Genomic DNA, 16,155 nt, shown 5'->3' on the forward strand with positions numbered 1-16,155 from the left:
ATGAATCAGTGATGATACAAATAATATATTTAGTTTAACATTCAACATCAAACTATATTTTCAAAATAATGACTAAAAATAGTAAATTATGATATTCTTCTTAAAACAAGACAAATATCCCATAATTTTCCTTACCAAAAAACCACCACAACAAAGATTCTAGTATATCGATTTATCTACAACTTACTGGTAAAATATTGTCACCCAGTGTAAAATGAAATTAATTAGTAACAACATTTCCCAGTTGAACAAAATAAAGAATAAAAAAATAGTTTATGAATCTCTTGGTACAAGCACTTTTTACATTTTAAGCCACTTGCAATCTGTTACAGTAGCGTATATCTGCTTGAAGGTAGATTCCACATAATGTTCTCATGGTGAAATAAGTATTTTTACAAGGCAAGTATTTGAGGTAGAACATTTAATCGTATTAGAAGTCTTATAAAACTGCTTAAAATATCAGTTAATGCACTCATAGCTAACAACGAGATTGTTTCTTTACAACGTTTGCGCATAGGTCAGCTAGTCAGTGACACCCACTTCCAACTTTTGGTCTATTCTGGTTCGACCAAATAGCGGGGTTTCACTATCGCTCATATAACGCACCCATAATCCCAAAGTGCAGATCACGTTTTTGTGGCAACGGGCAGCGAACCATGAACCCTCAAATTCACAGTTCGGAACGTTAATCAATAGGTCATGCTTGTCCATCAAAGAGATAGAAAAGCAAAGTGAAAAATGTAATAATCCAAATTTAAAAGTGTTTATTTAATTCCACTGCTAACCAATAGACCATTCCCATCCATCAAATATATTTAAAATAAAGGGTGAACAATACTATAATCCAAATTTGAAAGCGTAGTTAATTCCATTTGATGGTACTCGCTAAATTAATGGACATTTGGAATAGTTTGTCAAAACAGATGAAGCGAAATTAACTCAACTATGAACGACCTACATAGTTCCTGTTAATGTGTACTGCGTCTTTTTTACGTGTTTGTTTGATTGTTAAATTTCGCGCAAGGCTACTCGAGTGCTGTCTCCGTTAGTCGTCCCTAATTTAAAACTGATAGACGAGAAGGCAGACAGCTAGTCAACACCACCCACCAGCTCATGGGCTACTCTTTACTAACGAAAAATGGGATTGAACGTCACATTCTAACGCCTCCAAGACTGAAAGGGCGAATATTTTCGGTGACGAGATTCGACCTCGCGACTCGCACATTACAAGTCGAGCGCTCTAAGCAACAGGCCATACTAGGCCTTTTTTTTTGTATTTGTATCGGCCTTGTGAGATAATTCAAAAACCTGCGATCATTAAACTTGTCTCTTCATTCTTCTTGATATCATCTGAGTACGCGTTATTGTTTTTCGAACTATATGTATTACAAAGCTATTGGCGACACCGATTAACATACAGTGGTTAAACTTTCCATACGGAATTTCATTCTCTAGACTTACAGCTGGTTTGGGAACTAAAAATCGACAACAGGAATTTTTTTAAGAAGAAAAGCATAGAGTAACTTCTCTTTTGTTTGCTTCCTAAGTTCTCTTGTGTTCCTGTTTTAAATGTTCAAGGTCTAAAGCACCATCTTATACAAATAACGTTTAATCTTTATGGAGGTATTCTCATGGGTTATGTATTAATAATACATTTTCAATATATTGGATTAGGTACAATATCTTGTAACATCAGAAGAAAACGTATATCCTCTTAAGTAGTCTGTGGCTTTTTTTTCTTTTTTTAGTTAAGACACTCCAAAGAGAGTGCGTCACATATATATATATATATAGAAATGAAAGGTGGACCTTTCTTCTTCAGGAGCAAACTGGCAAACGTATATATATATATATATAAATATATGTACTGCTAGAGAACATAGAACATTTGAAAATAAAGAAAAATCGGAAAGCTTTTAAGAGCTGAAGTATCAAATTGAAAGTTTTGAGTAAAAATATTTTATCACTATTTCAACCAAACGAACCTCTATCGATTCCCGTTGAAACTGTGTTTCATACCTTTCGCTGTACCTTCGAATATGAATGTTAAATTAAGAATTGAAAGGTCCACCAAAATGTTTTTCTTACAACGAAAATTGCTGCCAATGAGATTCTAAGAAGCTAAATATTTAATGATTTTTTGTTGCGATTTCAAAATATTTAAACTTTTACAACCCTAAACAAAAAGAACAGGCAAACAAATTTAATAATATCGTGCAATATTCTGAAAAGTCAAGATATTTTGTCCATATGCTCAAATTTTGTTTCGTTTATATAAATGCTTCAATTTAGTTACTTAAATCGGAGTACACTTCATTTTTTTAATAGCAACAGATAGTATTTCTGAGCTCTTAACCCCATTTTGTAGTAACATTAAAAAACACTGGAGTTGTTTCTGCAGGTGACCTTAAATGTGGAGAAAGGCTTACCTCTGGGGCTACTGATACGTGGAGGTATGGAAGATGGCTTAGGAATTTTTGTGACAGGGGTTGATAACCCATCTGCTGCTGACTTGGCAGGGTTACGGGTAGGTGCTTAGAATTAAGTTCAAAGTATTCATAGTACTATACATATATGTACATGAGTGTATGCTTGTCACTATCCCCTCCAACCTCCACACGTCATACCATACACACACAAATATATATATACTTTACTTTTGGAGCACATTTGATGTTCATTTGTGTTAGACTCGGTAAGATATTGTACACAAAACACATTAAAACACTTCGAAATTACATATACAGCAATAGTTTCAGTTACTCAAACTTATCTATCAAAATAATACAGTATTATAATTCCAGTTTTGGATTATTCAGGCAAAATAGACAAATGGCTTACATATTTTGAATCTCATGTAAGGACACACTTTTATCATCTTCAGTCAGCCGACAACACAACTATTCCGTGTTTTTATGAAAAGCTTCAGGTCAATATAAAGCTACTTGCTTAGAACACTTGCTGTTGTAGCTTCCATTGTAGCGCAAGGCTACACAATAGGCTATCTGCACTCTGTTTACCCCTGGAATCAAACTCTACATTTCAGCATCGTAAGTCCGGAAACTTACCGCTGACGTTTAGAATAGAAGAAACGAATTTATAAGTAACAGATAAGATAATTCAATGAATATAATCGTGTTTAACAAATTACTAGTAATATGTTCTTAATTAATGCACAAGATACCAAAACCTGTAATGATTGAATTACAGAGAATCATCAAATGAGTATACCCCTGTTAACATTATTTCATTGTTACCCTTCTTCAAGTTCCTTCCAGCATAGGATGGATAAACAGAAAAGAAGTAGATATTTTTTCCTGTGTGGAATTTTACGAATTTTACAAATATACAATACTTTTTCCCTCCTCAAACAAACAGAAATCTAATCAAATATAGCATTTCTTCTGCGGAGGTTCATAAAACTACCTATCCCCTGGTGAGACAGCAGTAAGTCTACAGACTTACAACCCTAAAATTCGGGATTCGATTCCTCGCGGTGGACACAGTAGATAGTCCAATGAGGCTTTGCTAAAACAAAACAAACAAATATAAAATTATCAATAGTTTCTTTGCAACTTAATCAGTCAAAAAATAAAGAGTTTAACGGCCACAAAACTAGAATACAAAAGTAAGAAATTAACTCCTTTCTACTGTTTGTAATTTTTTAAACAGCAGATTTTGCAAGTTAATGATCATTTAGTTTTAAAATTTATTTAAAAGCGGATCTTTAAAAGACTAAACCTGTTTTATGTTCCTCAGGTTTGATCACATAATTCTTAAAGTTCTTTCTACGGATACGAATAGTTAGTAGATTATCTTTATCTTAAGATATACAAGTATGACCACATGGTTCTACAACTTAGTTCTAAAGATATCACTGATACTTGAAACCGTCGGTACTTGGTGAAACTCCATAAAATACAGTTTATTTGTTTTTGAATTTCGCACAAAGCTACACGAGGGCTATCTGCACTAGCCGTCCCTAATTTAACAGTGTAAGACTAGAGGGAAGGCAGATAGTCATCACCACCCACCGCCAACTCTTGGGCTACTCTTTTACCAACGAATAGTGGGATTGACCGTCACATTATAACGCCCTCACGGCTTAAAGGGCGAGCATGTTTGGTGTGACAGGGATTCGAACCCGCGACCCTCAGATTGCGAGTTGAGTGCCTTAACCACCTGGCCATGCCGGGCCCATAATTATAGAATTGAAAAAAAACAAGACAATTGTACCTTTAACAAATACATCATTTATTAAGACTATGGCGAAACCATGGTCGTAATAACTGGTGTATTTGTGAAACGTACAATTGTCTTCAATTTTGCTAAAGATATCAGTTTTTAGAGAATCGTGATACGTGTTTACAAAAACACCAGGAACAATAATTGTTTAAACAATTTTTTTAGTTTATTAAATATAGGCAGGATATCAATCACTGACCAAAACGCTTTAAAAGGATCACTCGCAAGATGTATCTTTAATTTCATTTACAATAAAGTATTACTAAAATTGGAGTAATTATTATTTTTGTTTTGTTAAAAAAATATTTATTAGTAGCAAAATATTAATTTCATCAGTTAGAAATTTAAGTTGGTTGAATATTTTTTTTTTCTGTTAAAAATAATTTAATTAGATTTTTGTTGGACTTTTTTTCTAGCGCACAGCTACACAATGGGCTATTTGCGCTCTGTCCACTGGGGGGAATTGAAACACCCTTGATTTTAGAAGTGTAAGTCTCTAAACTTACCGCTGACATATCGGAAAACATTAATAGGAATATATTCAAAGTATCTTAACTTCCTAGTGACTGTGAAATACAGGGCATAATAATAACAGTTCAATAATTCCAAACGCTTGTGTGTTAGATCCACATATATATTGCTTATATTGAAAAACATATTATTGTATACATAAAAATATTAACCTTTAACACCTAATTTCGCGCTTTTAGTCTATTATAATAAAATATTTAAGACTTAACATCTTCGTCTTGCCTAAATCACATTTTATACTCTTTTCGCTCGAGTTCTATTAACAGATTCCTTGCGCTTATCTCTATTGAAGCACATATTCTTCTCATACTCTTCTTGCTTCTAGAAATAAACATTTTGGGTCACCTTGGAGACAAAAACTGAGTCAGCTTTCTTGTTATTATTGGTCTCTGTTAAGGAGTACGAGATGAAGCTCACCCAATAAATCAATGTCTCTATATTGGCTAATCAGACGCTAGCAGGATCTAGCTTAGCTGATATATAGGAAAATAACAAGTTCAACAGGGACTTAAATACTGACTCTGCATGCTTCATTATTGAAAATGTCTTGTAGTTTCATGTTGTTACTACTTAAAATATCGTCTGCTTTGTTCGTTAGTAGCAGTTTCGTCCATTTATCTTTCTTATATCACCCATGAATTTGTTGTTCTGCTTCTAATGTAATGTTTCGTTCTTCTTGATCTTCAGAAAACAAAACAAAAAACTATATAATGATGGATACTTATTAGAAAAAATGTCAACTTAATAATCTTTAACATGCCACTTTTTCATTTTCAAAATGTTATTCTGTTGTACCATTCTATACCACTTTTTCGTGATCATTACTTGTTAAGACATGAGAATTTCTTTTCCAAGAGCAAACTTATCAGTTATTAAAAAAAAGACTTATAATTTCCTCTCTTATGGTTACTCCTCCTTCAGTTATTGATTAAGTAATGTTTTTTAAATATAATTTCTGTATGTAACAGAAAAGGACAAAATACACCAAGAAAAATCACTGTTCAATAATTTAAGTAATCTATAATACTGAGAGATTTTGTTTGTTTCAGTTTAATTGTTCTTCTATATCTTTATGACAACTTACCTCCATGTTATGTTCATAGTTAATACTGCGTTAAGCAGTCGTTCTTAGCACATCAAAAGCAGTTCTCAAAAATAAATAAATAAATAAAATATAACAAGAGGATAATATAACTCCTGACTTTCTCATAGCGCCATCTACTAGTAAGTTGTATCAAAAACCCACTTAGAAACAAAATACGTCAAGTTCTTGCATTAGTTGGTAGTTCTAATATATAGAAGCTAAACTTTCATAACTTTACTAGATTAAGTCTGCTATTTCAACTAAAAATAATTATCAAAAATCGCACAAGAAACCTACAGTATTCTAACGTGTTGTATTTTAAAGGAAATTTAATACAAAACTTATTCATACAATTTTCTTTCTATTAGTATTTTCATATTCTTTCCTCATCAACTATATTACATCCAACATAGTTTCTGTTTTGATTAAATTCAGTTTAGTAACATTTATCTGCTTCCTGCTAAACTGTTTACTGTATTATTAGAGTAATGGGTATATATATATATATATATATTGTAATTAACATGATGTTTATGAATTTCCAATATCGAGTAAATATTTTCAAATGAACTTTTAGAAAATAAACAAAAAAACTCATAACTTTCAGATTAAATTAAGATACTTTAAAAACTTTCCTCAACGTAAATATTAACAAGAAATAAATACTTACGCGTGAAAAAATAGTATGTAAACAAATAGTCAATGTTAACTTAATATGTTTTTTCATCTCTAGTTGAATATTTACACTAGCTGTAGCGTGAGTTGTTCAGGAACATACGCGATTTAAAAGTAGTATGAAAACACACCAATTTACAGCAGTTCGAGTTAGTCTCGTATTTAATATATGAATGCAGATAGCTCACAGTGTAGCGTTGCGCTTAAACACAAAAAAAATGTACCAAGTTATTCTCCTCCCCTATTATCATTGTTATGAATACGATCTATGACGATTCACTTACAAAATATATGTTTATTCAAGAACATCAAAATATTTTGTGTAATGTCAATTCAACACATCTGCCTAATTCATAGTACAGGTTCTTAGAATCCCTTAGAAACTATCGCTAGAGTATTAACTACTATTTTGCTTCCTCTATAAATAGGTTGGTGACCAAATATTATCTGTTAACGACAAAAGCTTTAAGTCTATCAGACACGATGAAGCTGTCGACATTCTAAAATTTTCACCGCGCATGACCATGACCGTCCGATTCGTAGGAAAAGTTCCACACGCTTGCACTCCCTACAGCGGACAATCTTGGTATCAAGATCATCAACAGTTATCGTCACCACGGTAAGCTCTTGAAATGCGATATTAATTTTAAAAATTTCAAAGAGATTATTTCAGTATAACGTTTATTCTTCTTTTATAATACATGTTTATAACAGGAGGAAGTAATTACTGTATTTGTAATAATTCAGCTATTCTTTAGATATGGATAATGGTAGGCTTAATCTCATATATATCAAAACACAACGATATGTACCTAAACTCTTCTGTATTTAATCTTTTTAGACCCCGTAATGTACATAATGCCAGACATTTTTTTCCAATATTTATGTTACGTGATTAAATACGGTATAAATTATAAACTATAGATTGATGGTTTCATATGATAGTTTTTTATAACGTATTTCGCATGTTATAGTTGGAGATGATCGAATCTTGACCACTATTAAAGGAACTACTTGACGTCTTTTGCACAGTTCTATCCAACTGTTTTTCTGTTGGTCTGTTTACTAACGGTTGACAGCCACAGAAGAATTCCGTTTTGATTACCATTGTTGATACTCTGACAAACGAGCTAGTTTGGTATCGTCTATCATGCTCCTTTAAAAATTGAAAGAATCTTAACTCTTACCCATTGTCTTGCAGATAAAAATAGTATGACTATGCATCTGTATTCCTACGGCTCGAGCAATCTTCTGCCACATTTTATGGTCAGTCTAGTTTCCATATGCAAATAAACGGAGCTCAACAAAAGTGTATGTGTGTCTGCGTAGAGGCGGCTTAGTAAAATGGCCACCCAAAGCACAAGGTCAATTATAATAGATAAAACAACACACTAGGTTATATTGCAAAACAAATTGCTGGTGTATTTATGGATGTGATAATAAATGTCAAAATTGATATTTCCTTGCATGATAAGATGTATAAAGTTAATATTATCACTAAAACGTCTGCTTATCATGCAACTCAGATTTACATAGGTAATCACTTACCATATCCGTTATATCTTAAGATGTACAACAGATATGATGTGATGTATAAAGTTAATATTATCAATAAAATGGTCTGTACATCATATCTGTTGTACATCTTAAGATATAACGGATATGGTAAGGGATTACCTATGTAAATCTGAGTTGCATGATAAGATGTATAAAGTTAATATTATCAATAAAATGTCTGCACATCATATCTGTTGTACATCTTAAGATATAACGGATATGGTAAGTGATTACCTATGTAAATCTGAGTTGCATGATAAGGAAAACATACGACATAGTGATTAGACAAGAATTACTAGAAATACTGGAGAAAGAAAGATGTGGGACCCGCCCTATAGAGAAAACTTAGCACGTTATGTGATAAAGAGCGTTAAAAATATGACGTGACAACCAATTTAAATTTCACTGCCTTATGTGACGCTTTCCAGTAACTAACGTTCCATTTCCAAAATTAAAACTAAAAATAGCGCAGCAGTGCAATCAAATTACAATTCTTGCACTAAAGGTAAAACTTAATAAATGAATTTTCGTCCATGTAATCTGACCTTAGATCGGTTAACTGCGTTTGTATTCATAAAACGATTTTTCTTCTATTTTTGGTATGTAAGTGAAGTTCTACAATCGCTTTCTGTTAATTATCATCTCTGAATATTCACGCTCACGCCCTCAATCCGCGTTTTGTTTCCAATATCATAAAAAATTAATATTTAAATTTATTCTGATTACTAGGAATCGAGACACTGGATATCATTCTCTGAATCTTCGCGTTCACGCCCTCAATCCGCGTTTTGTTTCCAATATCATAAAAAAAAAAAAATTAATATTTAAATTGATAGGAATTGAACCACTGGGTAATAAGCCTCTGTATTTCAAGGTAGAAATAAGTAATAAACAAGATATAGCTTAGGTTACTGCGCATGCCATATAGAGAAAGCATGAAAACATATGAGATAGTTGGACATTCATTCATTTCAACAGCGAGAACTACTACAGAAATTTCAAACTTTTAATTAAGTCCTAACTTGAAACATTTTATACAAACCCTCAGGACACAGATAATATGCGATAGTGGCTTTGTTCCAACGTCTAGTTAACTACGGAACAATCAACCTACATATCAACCAACGATAACATAGAAAGAAAAGTATTTTAACTTTAATATCTAACTACGTTGGGTTCAAAATAATTAACAACAAACAAACTACACTTTTACACAAAAAGATTATCGTCCATTACAAGACGTTGCGTTGGAATAATCAGTGTGACTGTTGTTTCTAAATCGAAATGTAATCGTCGGTAGTTTGAATATATTTTAATGAATACTCTTTTTAACCTCTTTAATATTTCTGGTATTTATTTTATGTATGCGGTGATTATTATGAATTTGTTGACGTAAGGTATGTCCATCAACTATATAGTATTAAACATAATTATCAACAACAACAAAATTCAGCGCACTAACACAATAAAATATTCTAGTAACTATGTTCACACTAATTCACATTAACATGGAATATATTAAAATGTCTTGTTCTGATACACTTTGATACATCCTCTTAGTACACTGTACTTTTTTTACCAGAGCACAGAATATTAGCAAAATATTATATTCTATCTGGTTTGTGAAAATTGAAAATGTAAAGTTACATGTGTATTTATATTAATTTATTTTAGTCGGGCGGAAATGGGGTTTGTACCGTGGAATATGGTATATAAAATGTTTATTGGTTCTTTTCTTGGTAGATTAAAATGAACTAAATCAGATTTTGGCAGGTACCATTCTAGTATCCTTGGGCAATCTGAAATATCAGTACATTTCTAACTGTATGCCAATGCAGGATTTTCCATTTTTTATTAGGGGAAGGGGGAGTGTGTGACATATATGGCTGTAGTTTCATGAGCTTTGCGTGTATGATAAATCTGATACCAAATAATAGATTATATAGTAAGTTACTGTTCACAAAATGAGGCTTACAAATGTGTGACTTTTGTTGGTCACCAAAGTTTAAAAGGTTAAACTTTTGAGACCAAAAACGGAAATATTTACTTGTATAAAAATAAACTCCTATTTATCAATTAAATATTGAATGGCATGTGGTAGATTAACTGTCCTTGGTCAGAAGCGGCAGATTGGATTGTAAATAATATTACGTTATGAGCTTGCAACAGCGGTACCTTCGTTGTTCGACGACTTCGGCAACATGAGGAAGAACAGGTAACTGCTAAACTTGTAGTATGGACCGGTAACCATAGCGCATTAGATGCAGAGGTTGTAGATGACAATGGGATGCTGTCCTACGTCACATGGCCAAAGCTGATAACTGTATAGTGCTTTGCTAAGTTTGTTTTTCGGACAGCCGAGAAAAAACATGATTCTTACATTATTTTTGACAGATATGTGGAAAGTGCAATAAATACTCATGAGGGGTGTAAGGCGTGCAGCTGGAGCTACATATCCAGACCACAAACATGGTTATGTGGACACTTCACTGCCACCCAGAGACACCATCATGACTTGTAGTCACAAAAAGTAACCAGGTATATTTTCCAAACAAATCAAATCATTTCAATATGATTAGAGAAAACAACAATGTTTTTCGCCATGAGGAAGTTGACGTCATCATTGTAAGCTATGCGTTGTTGTTGTTGTTCATCGACCATGGAAAAGTAACATACAACTGGTTACTGGTAACAATGATATATTTGTTCTACTGTTCTATTTTTTGTTAGAAATATTAAAATGTTACAATCTCAATAACCATGAGAAAATTTGATGGATGTACAAAAGATATAATGGATTCAGCAAAACATCTTGGTTCAAAATGGGAAGACATCTTGGCATCCGTGCCCTTACAGGTTGTGACACTGTGTCCTACCCTTTCGGTAAGGGGGGCAACGATTGCTGTGCCTATCTTCAAGATGGATAATCTGGGTTTTTCATACATGAGGGACCCCACTGATAGTATGAAGAAGGTAGCATCAGGTGCTATCAAGTTTCTTTGCCTCTTATATGGTTCCAGAACCAAGACATCTCACAGTATCTTGCAGCATGCTATGTTCACCAGTAAGGATGTAATCATTAAATTCATGTCCTTATCATCAACTGATCTAGCATTGTTGTAGCATATCGAAAGACCTCACCAGCAAGTAACATTGTGGAGAGCAGCAGATCAGCAGGAACCACAAGCCGTGTTATTGACGTGACAAATGTTGGGTTGGAACTCAAGGATATAGTCCCACAACCAGTATTTGGAATAACAGACATCGCTCCGTATGAAGGGCTGTTAAAAATTGTTGCGTTTAACTGTTCAACAGACATTGCCTCCCTATTCCCATAATAGATGCAGGTTTAAGGCTACTGGGCTTTCATCTACATCCTTCTGTAAATGTGGAACTGAGGATAAATGCCAAAATGAGAATACAAAGCATGATGAAAATACTTTGATATTGATGGCATAAGAGGAGTTGGTAATGAGGACGACAATGCAGACAGTTCGATTCACGTGAACATAATAGAGCATTATGTTAGATATGATAATTATAATATTGTGAATATACAACAAAAACCTGATTTTATGTTTTAGGTGAAGATACATATTACTGATTATCAATAATTCATGCTGTATACTTATTTGTTTTGTTTGTTTGTTTGCTTTTGTATAAATTACGACGCATTACCGATTTTGAAATAATATAGCAAATATAGTTATGGCTCACAAGAAACTCATATCTTTCAAAAACTTTTATTATAAGTTCAGATTCTGTAATAGAAGTTATAAGATGATCTTGTAATATATATAGCTTAAGAAATAAATGTTTAGTTTCAAGAAACTCAAAATTTTGGACTTTGTTCAAGAAGTTTGAACACTAGAACCATATATATATGTGTGTGTGTGTGTGTGTGTAAAGAAAAACTCTGTCTTAGTTAGTCCCTTTTTATTACCTATTGTTTGGTACCCCCCCCCCCCCCAACTGTAACATAAGTTCTGGTATTTTGAATTGCTCAAGAGTGCCAATGTGGCACCCGCCAAAATGTGATTAAACACATAGTTTTATACAAAAACCACCAAAAAACGCTTTATTTACCATATTGCCGATTCAGCTAAATTTCACCACTTGGCAATCCGACTACTATTTGGTTTTCTGAATTTCATAAATTTTAGTTATGATTTTGCAAACTAGCGGTTGTTAGGTGTTATTACATTGATTGTACTTTCTATGCCATAATAGTAATGACATAATATTCCACCAAGTTTACTTATGATTGGAACCATATAAACGGTGAATATGACAGTAATTGAACGAATACGTTTATCTTTACAGACTAAGGAAAGCTATTTTAAGTGTGGTTTACTGCGGTTTATTTATTATATTTTGATAGGCTATTTGCTTTTGATTAGGCTTAATAATTGCATAAAAAAGACAACATAAGTAATGGCTAAAATCGTGAACTTGTTTGTTTGTTGAATTCCGAGCAAAGCTACTCGAAGGCTATCTGTGCTAGCCCTTCGAAATTTAGAAGTGATAGATTTGAGAGAAGGTACCTAGTCAACGTCACCCACTGCCAACTCTTGGGATTGATCGATTATAATGTTCAGTGACGGGATTCGAACTTCCGACCCGCAAATAGCAAGTTGATGCCAGACCGAAAAACGTGAAAGATGTCATTTCGGGTATAAAACCTAGCACAAATAGAAAATATTACCTACTGTCAGTAGAAATTGTATTTATTACGTAACCTTTCGGATCATCCCCCTCTTCTAATAGCGTTACCAAAAAATACAGTTTTCCCTTGCAATATTTCTCGTTTTCTATACTTCTGTCAGTTGTTGATGAAGAAAGTCTTCTTTAATAACTGGGCATTTACATTGTATTTGTACATTTATCTGGAGAAGTGTTTCTAGTAGATTCTTAACTTAAATGCTTCTAAAAATCCCGAGAATCATGTCTTTTAAATCTAGAGTAGAGTTTTATATGTAGGTTATCTAGAAGAGGAAGCTCCAGAAAACGGGAGAAGCCCAGAGACTTAGAGGTAAGAGGAAAATTCACAAGCTTGTTTTTGATAATAGTATATTTTAGATATTAACAAAACCATTTTGCTAAGCATTCTAACCACCTTTTCTCCTCTTATGTTAACTTATTTAAATAGCATCCCATATCTAGATCCCATATCAAGAACATTTTATTGAAATCCATCATGATATCGAACATTTCATCAGCTATATAAAATTATAAGAACGCTTTCGAAGTCATCAAAACACTTTAATCCATTACTACGAAGAAGTAATCAATATCTTGACCAGAATTCATTAAAAGATTCCCAGTTATATAACTGTCGTTATGTATCTGTAAACTCTTCTGTTTGGTGTTATACAAAAGGCTCCACAATGGGCTACCAGTGCTCCGCCCACCGTGAATATCGAAACCTAATTTTTGATTAATTCAGAAGTTCGATCAATCAAAAATATCCCAGCCTAACGTTACGCCTAACTATGGTACAGATAATTTCGAATACGTTTAAAGCAACCAAATTAAATTATTCTGTATTGCCTACTTATTATTTTTTATAGAAACCAGTTATATTTTAACAATAAGTCATTCAAGCTTATTGCTGAGCCACCGAGAGCCCTTAAAACACTTATTTCTTCAGCTATGATGTACTAAATTGTTTATTATAAAATAACTTTATGATGAAGCGATTCAATTACCACCATCTAATTTATAATAGTCATATAAATTTCATTAGTTACTTTTTCCAATTGAATTAAATATTTCTTATTTATAATTATTCCAAAACACTATTAAAAGCTAAAAATAATACTAAATTGTCTGTAGTTCCACAGAAAACGTCGGATCCTTCGCCCAGTTAATAGGCTAGTTCACCTTAAATTAGGCAAGTCTGCTATACTTCGTAATTTATTTGATCAATGTTAATAACTATTGTTATGAATGACTTACGTACACATGCAAACTAACGATCAATATTTCATTACACAATATTTAACAAATTACAGTAAAATTCCACACAGTTACTTAACATTAGAATAGTAAATTACTATCGTGACGTGTTCTGTTCTTGGGCAAGTTATTTTGGATTATTCAGCGAAAAAAATGTGAAATCCAGTTCAGGTTACGAAAACGAATTAACTTATTTCTTCGATAACGCTTGCTACAGACTACGTTTACTGGGAGGCCTAACTTTACAAATAGCGTTTCAACAAAAATTTCCGAAACTAATGTACAACTAACTTACTTGACTTGCAAGAAATCTTCACAAAGCGATCGATAAAAAAATATGCTGACTGAATTATTCACTAGTTTACTAACTGAATCACAGACGAATAGATTCACTAACTCTTACTGTTTATGTCAGTAACTGATAATGAACTGATTAATTTACTCTAACTCACGCACTCTGGCATTTTTGTATTGTACTAGTTTTATACGAGCTACAGGAAGCTTCGAGAAAGGCCTAAACTTTCATAAAATTTCTATACTTCACCAATCATTACCCATTTAAAAATTATTTCTAGTGAACAAAATATTTAAATAATACAAAAATAGTGTACAACTACCCTTAAAAACTTTCATAATCTCTTCGTTAAATACTATCGAGTTAAAACAAATTATAATGTTTTTCTATTCACTATTTTACGTATAAATAACAAAAAGTGGATACGTTGTTGGTGTTTCAGAATAGTTAAGTTATCCATCAATAAAGAGGTAAGGTTTAACTGGTTATTAGCACCAATACAAAGTTTTCTCTTAGATCCAAATTGTAAGATAAATATAAAACGTTCCATACTTAAAACACGTCATACGTAATGCAATTCTAGGTTTAGAAATTTCTTGTATAACCGTTTGATGAAATTGGAAAGGCTTTAAAGATCTTGCACCTCCAAAATAAGAGAATTTTACATAAATGGTGGGAAATTTCGATTTTTTCTCATTATTTGAATACCGCTTAACTTTTTTATTGTCCAGACTATATCTACCTCTCCCACGGAAGAAGCCGAGAAGATCCTAGATCACAGAGCACAGCAAGTATTGACTGAGAATGAGAAAATATCCTTGGCATATTACTGTAACGAATATGAAACTAGAGCTATGACTGTAGACGCCTTTGTAGCAGTCTTGATGGAGCTATTGGAAAACCCAGAAAAGGTGAGTTGTTTAGCTATTTGAAGCCATGTTTATCCATGTAGCAGCCAGATAATTCGGTTCAGCATATTTAATTAGTTCATTAAGGAATACCTTATTTTTAACTTTCGCTATGTAGTCAGTAAGTGTTATGTGTTGTACCGATAGTTAATTTCCTCACACATGACGGGTACATTAAAATCTCGATCTAAGATGTGAAAAATCAAAACATATAAAATTCCTATAATGATTAGATTAACATGTTTTCTAAAATGTGCCCCTCTCCTCCCCTGAGTACAGCATATAGAGCCTATTGTGTAACTTTGTACTTTGAGAAACAAAAAAGGAAACTCTAAACTTGCCTTTTCATTTTTTTATAATAAATTGTAAAGAATCGGGTAACCTTAAACAAAATTTCAATATTTCCATGACTTTAACATTTCACACGTGGTAAATAAAATTGTATAGGAGTAAATAAAAGAAATGATTTAATACATTTGCCGTGTGTAGGAATATAGCAGTTTTACAATAAAACATTAGTAAATACTAAAAAGAATCATTCGAAATTTTTACCTTAAAGTAAGTGAGAAACAGTCTGATTCTGGACCAATTACTTCAGCTTTCAAAGGTTACACATTTCCAAGATAAGTCTTTAACAAACGGTGTTGATATGACGTTTTCATAAGTATCAAGACAAAACAGGCTTTATGAATACAGCCTTACACTTCAGGTTACTGCGATAAATGCAGTATCTTATTTTACTTTGTAGTTTGTAATAAAGTTTAATTGCAATTTAAATAGATCTTTAGTTGATCACGAAAATACAGTAGATATTTTTTGAATTTTAAATTTTATTTGAGAGATTGTTTGTTTGTTTGTTTTTAATTAAGCACAAAGCTGCACAATGAGCTATCTGTGCTCTG

At 32.6% G+C, this 16,155-nt stretch overlaps 1 protein-coding gene across 3 annotated transcripts in view; it reads left to right on the forward strand.

Annotated features, from left to right (window-relative positions):
• The window catches only part of LOC106459079 (whirlin-like), a 128,644-nt gene that overhangs the window by 57,464 nt on the left and 55,025 nt on the right, over nucleotides 1–16,155 (forward strand). For all 3 annotated transcript variants that reach the window (XM_022385491.1, XM_022385493.1, XM_022385492.1), the window contains exons 4-7: nucleotides 2,402–2,527; nucleotides 6,964–7,154; nucleotides 13,073–13,124; nucleotides 15,077–15,256. In XM_022385491.1, coding sequence (XP_022241199.1) covers nucleotides 2,402–2,527; nucleotides 6,964–7,154; nucleotides 13,073–13,124; nucleotides 15,077–15,256 — 549 coding nt within the window. The remainder of the gene's footprint in view (nucleotides 1–2,401; nucleotides 2,528–6,963; nucleotides 7,155–13,072; nucleotides 13,125–15,076; nucleotides 15,257–16,155) is intronic.

Source organism: Limulus polyphemus, unplaced genomic scaffold (genome assembly GCF_000517525.1).
Source record: "Limulus polyphemus unplaced genomic scaffold, Limulus_polyphemus-2.1.2 Scaffold555, whole genome shotgun sequence".
Classification (NCBI taxonomy): Eukaryota; Metazoa; Arthropoda; class Merostomata; order Xiphosura; family Limulidae; genus Limulus; species Limulus polyphemus.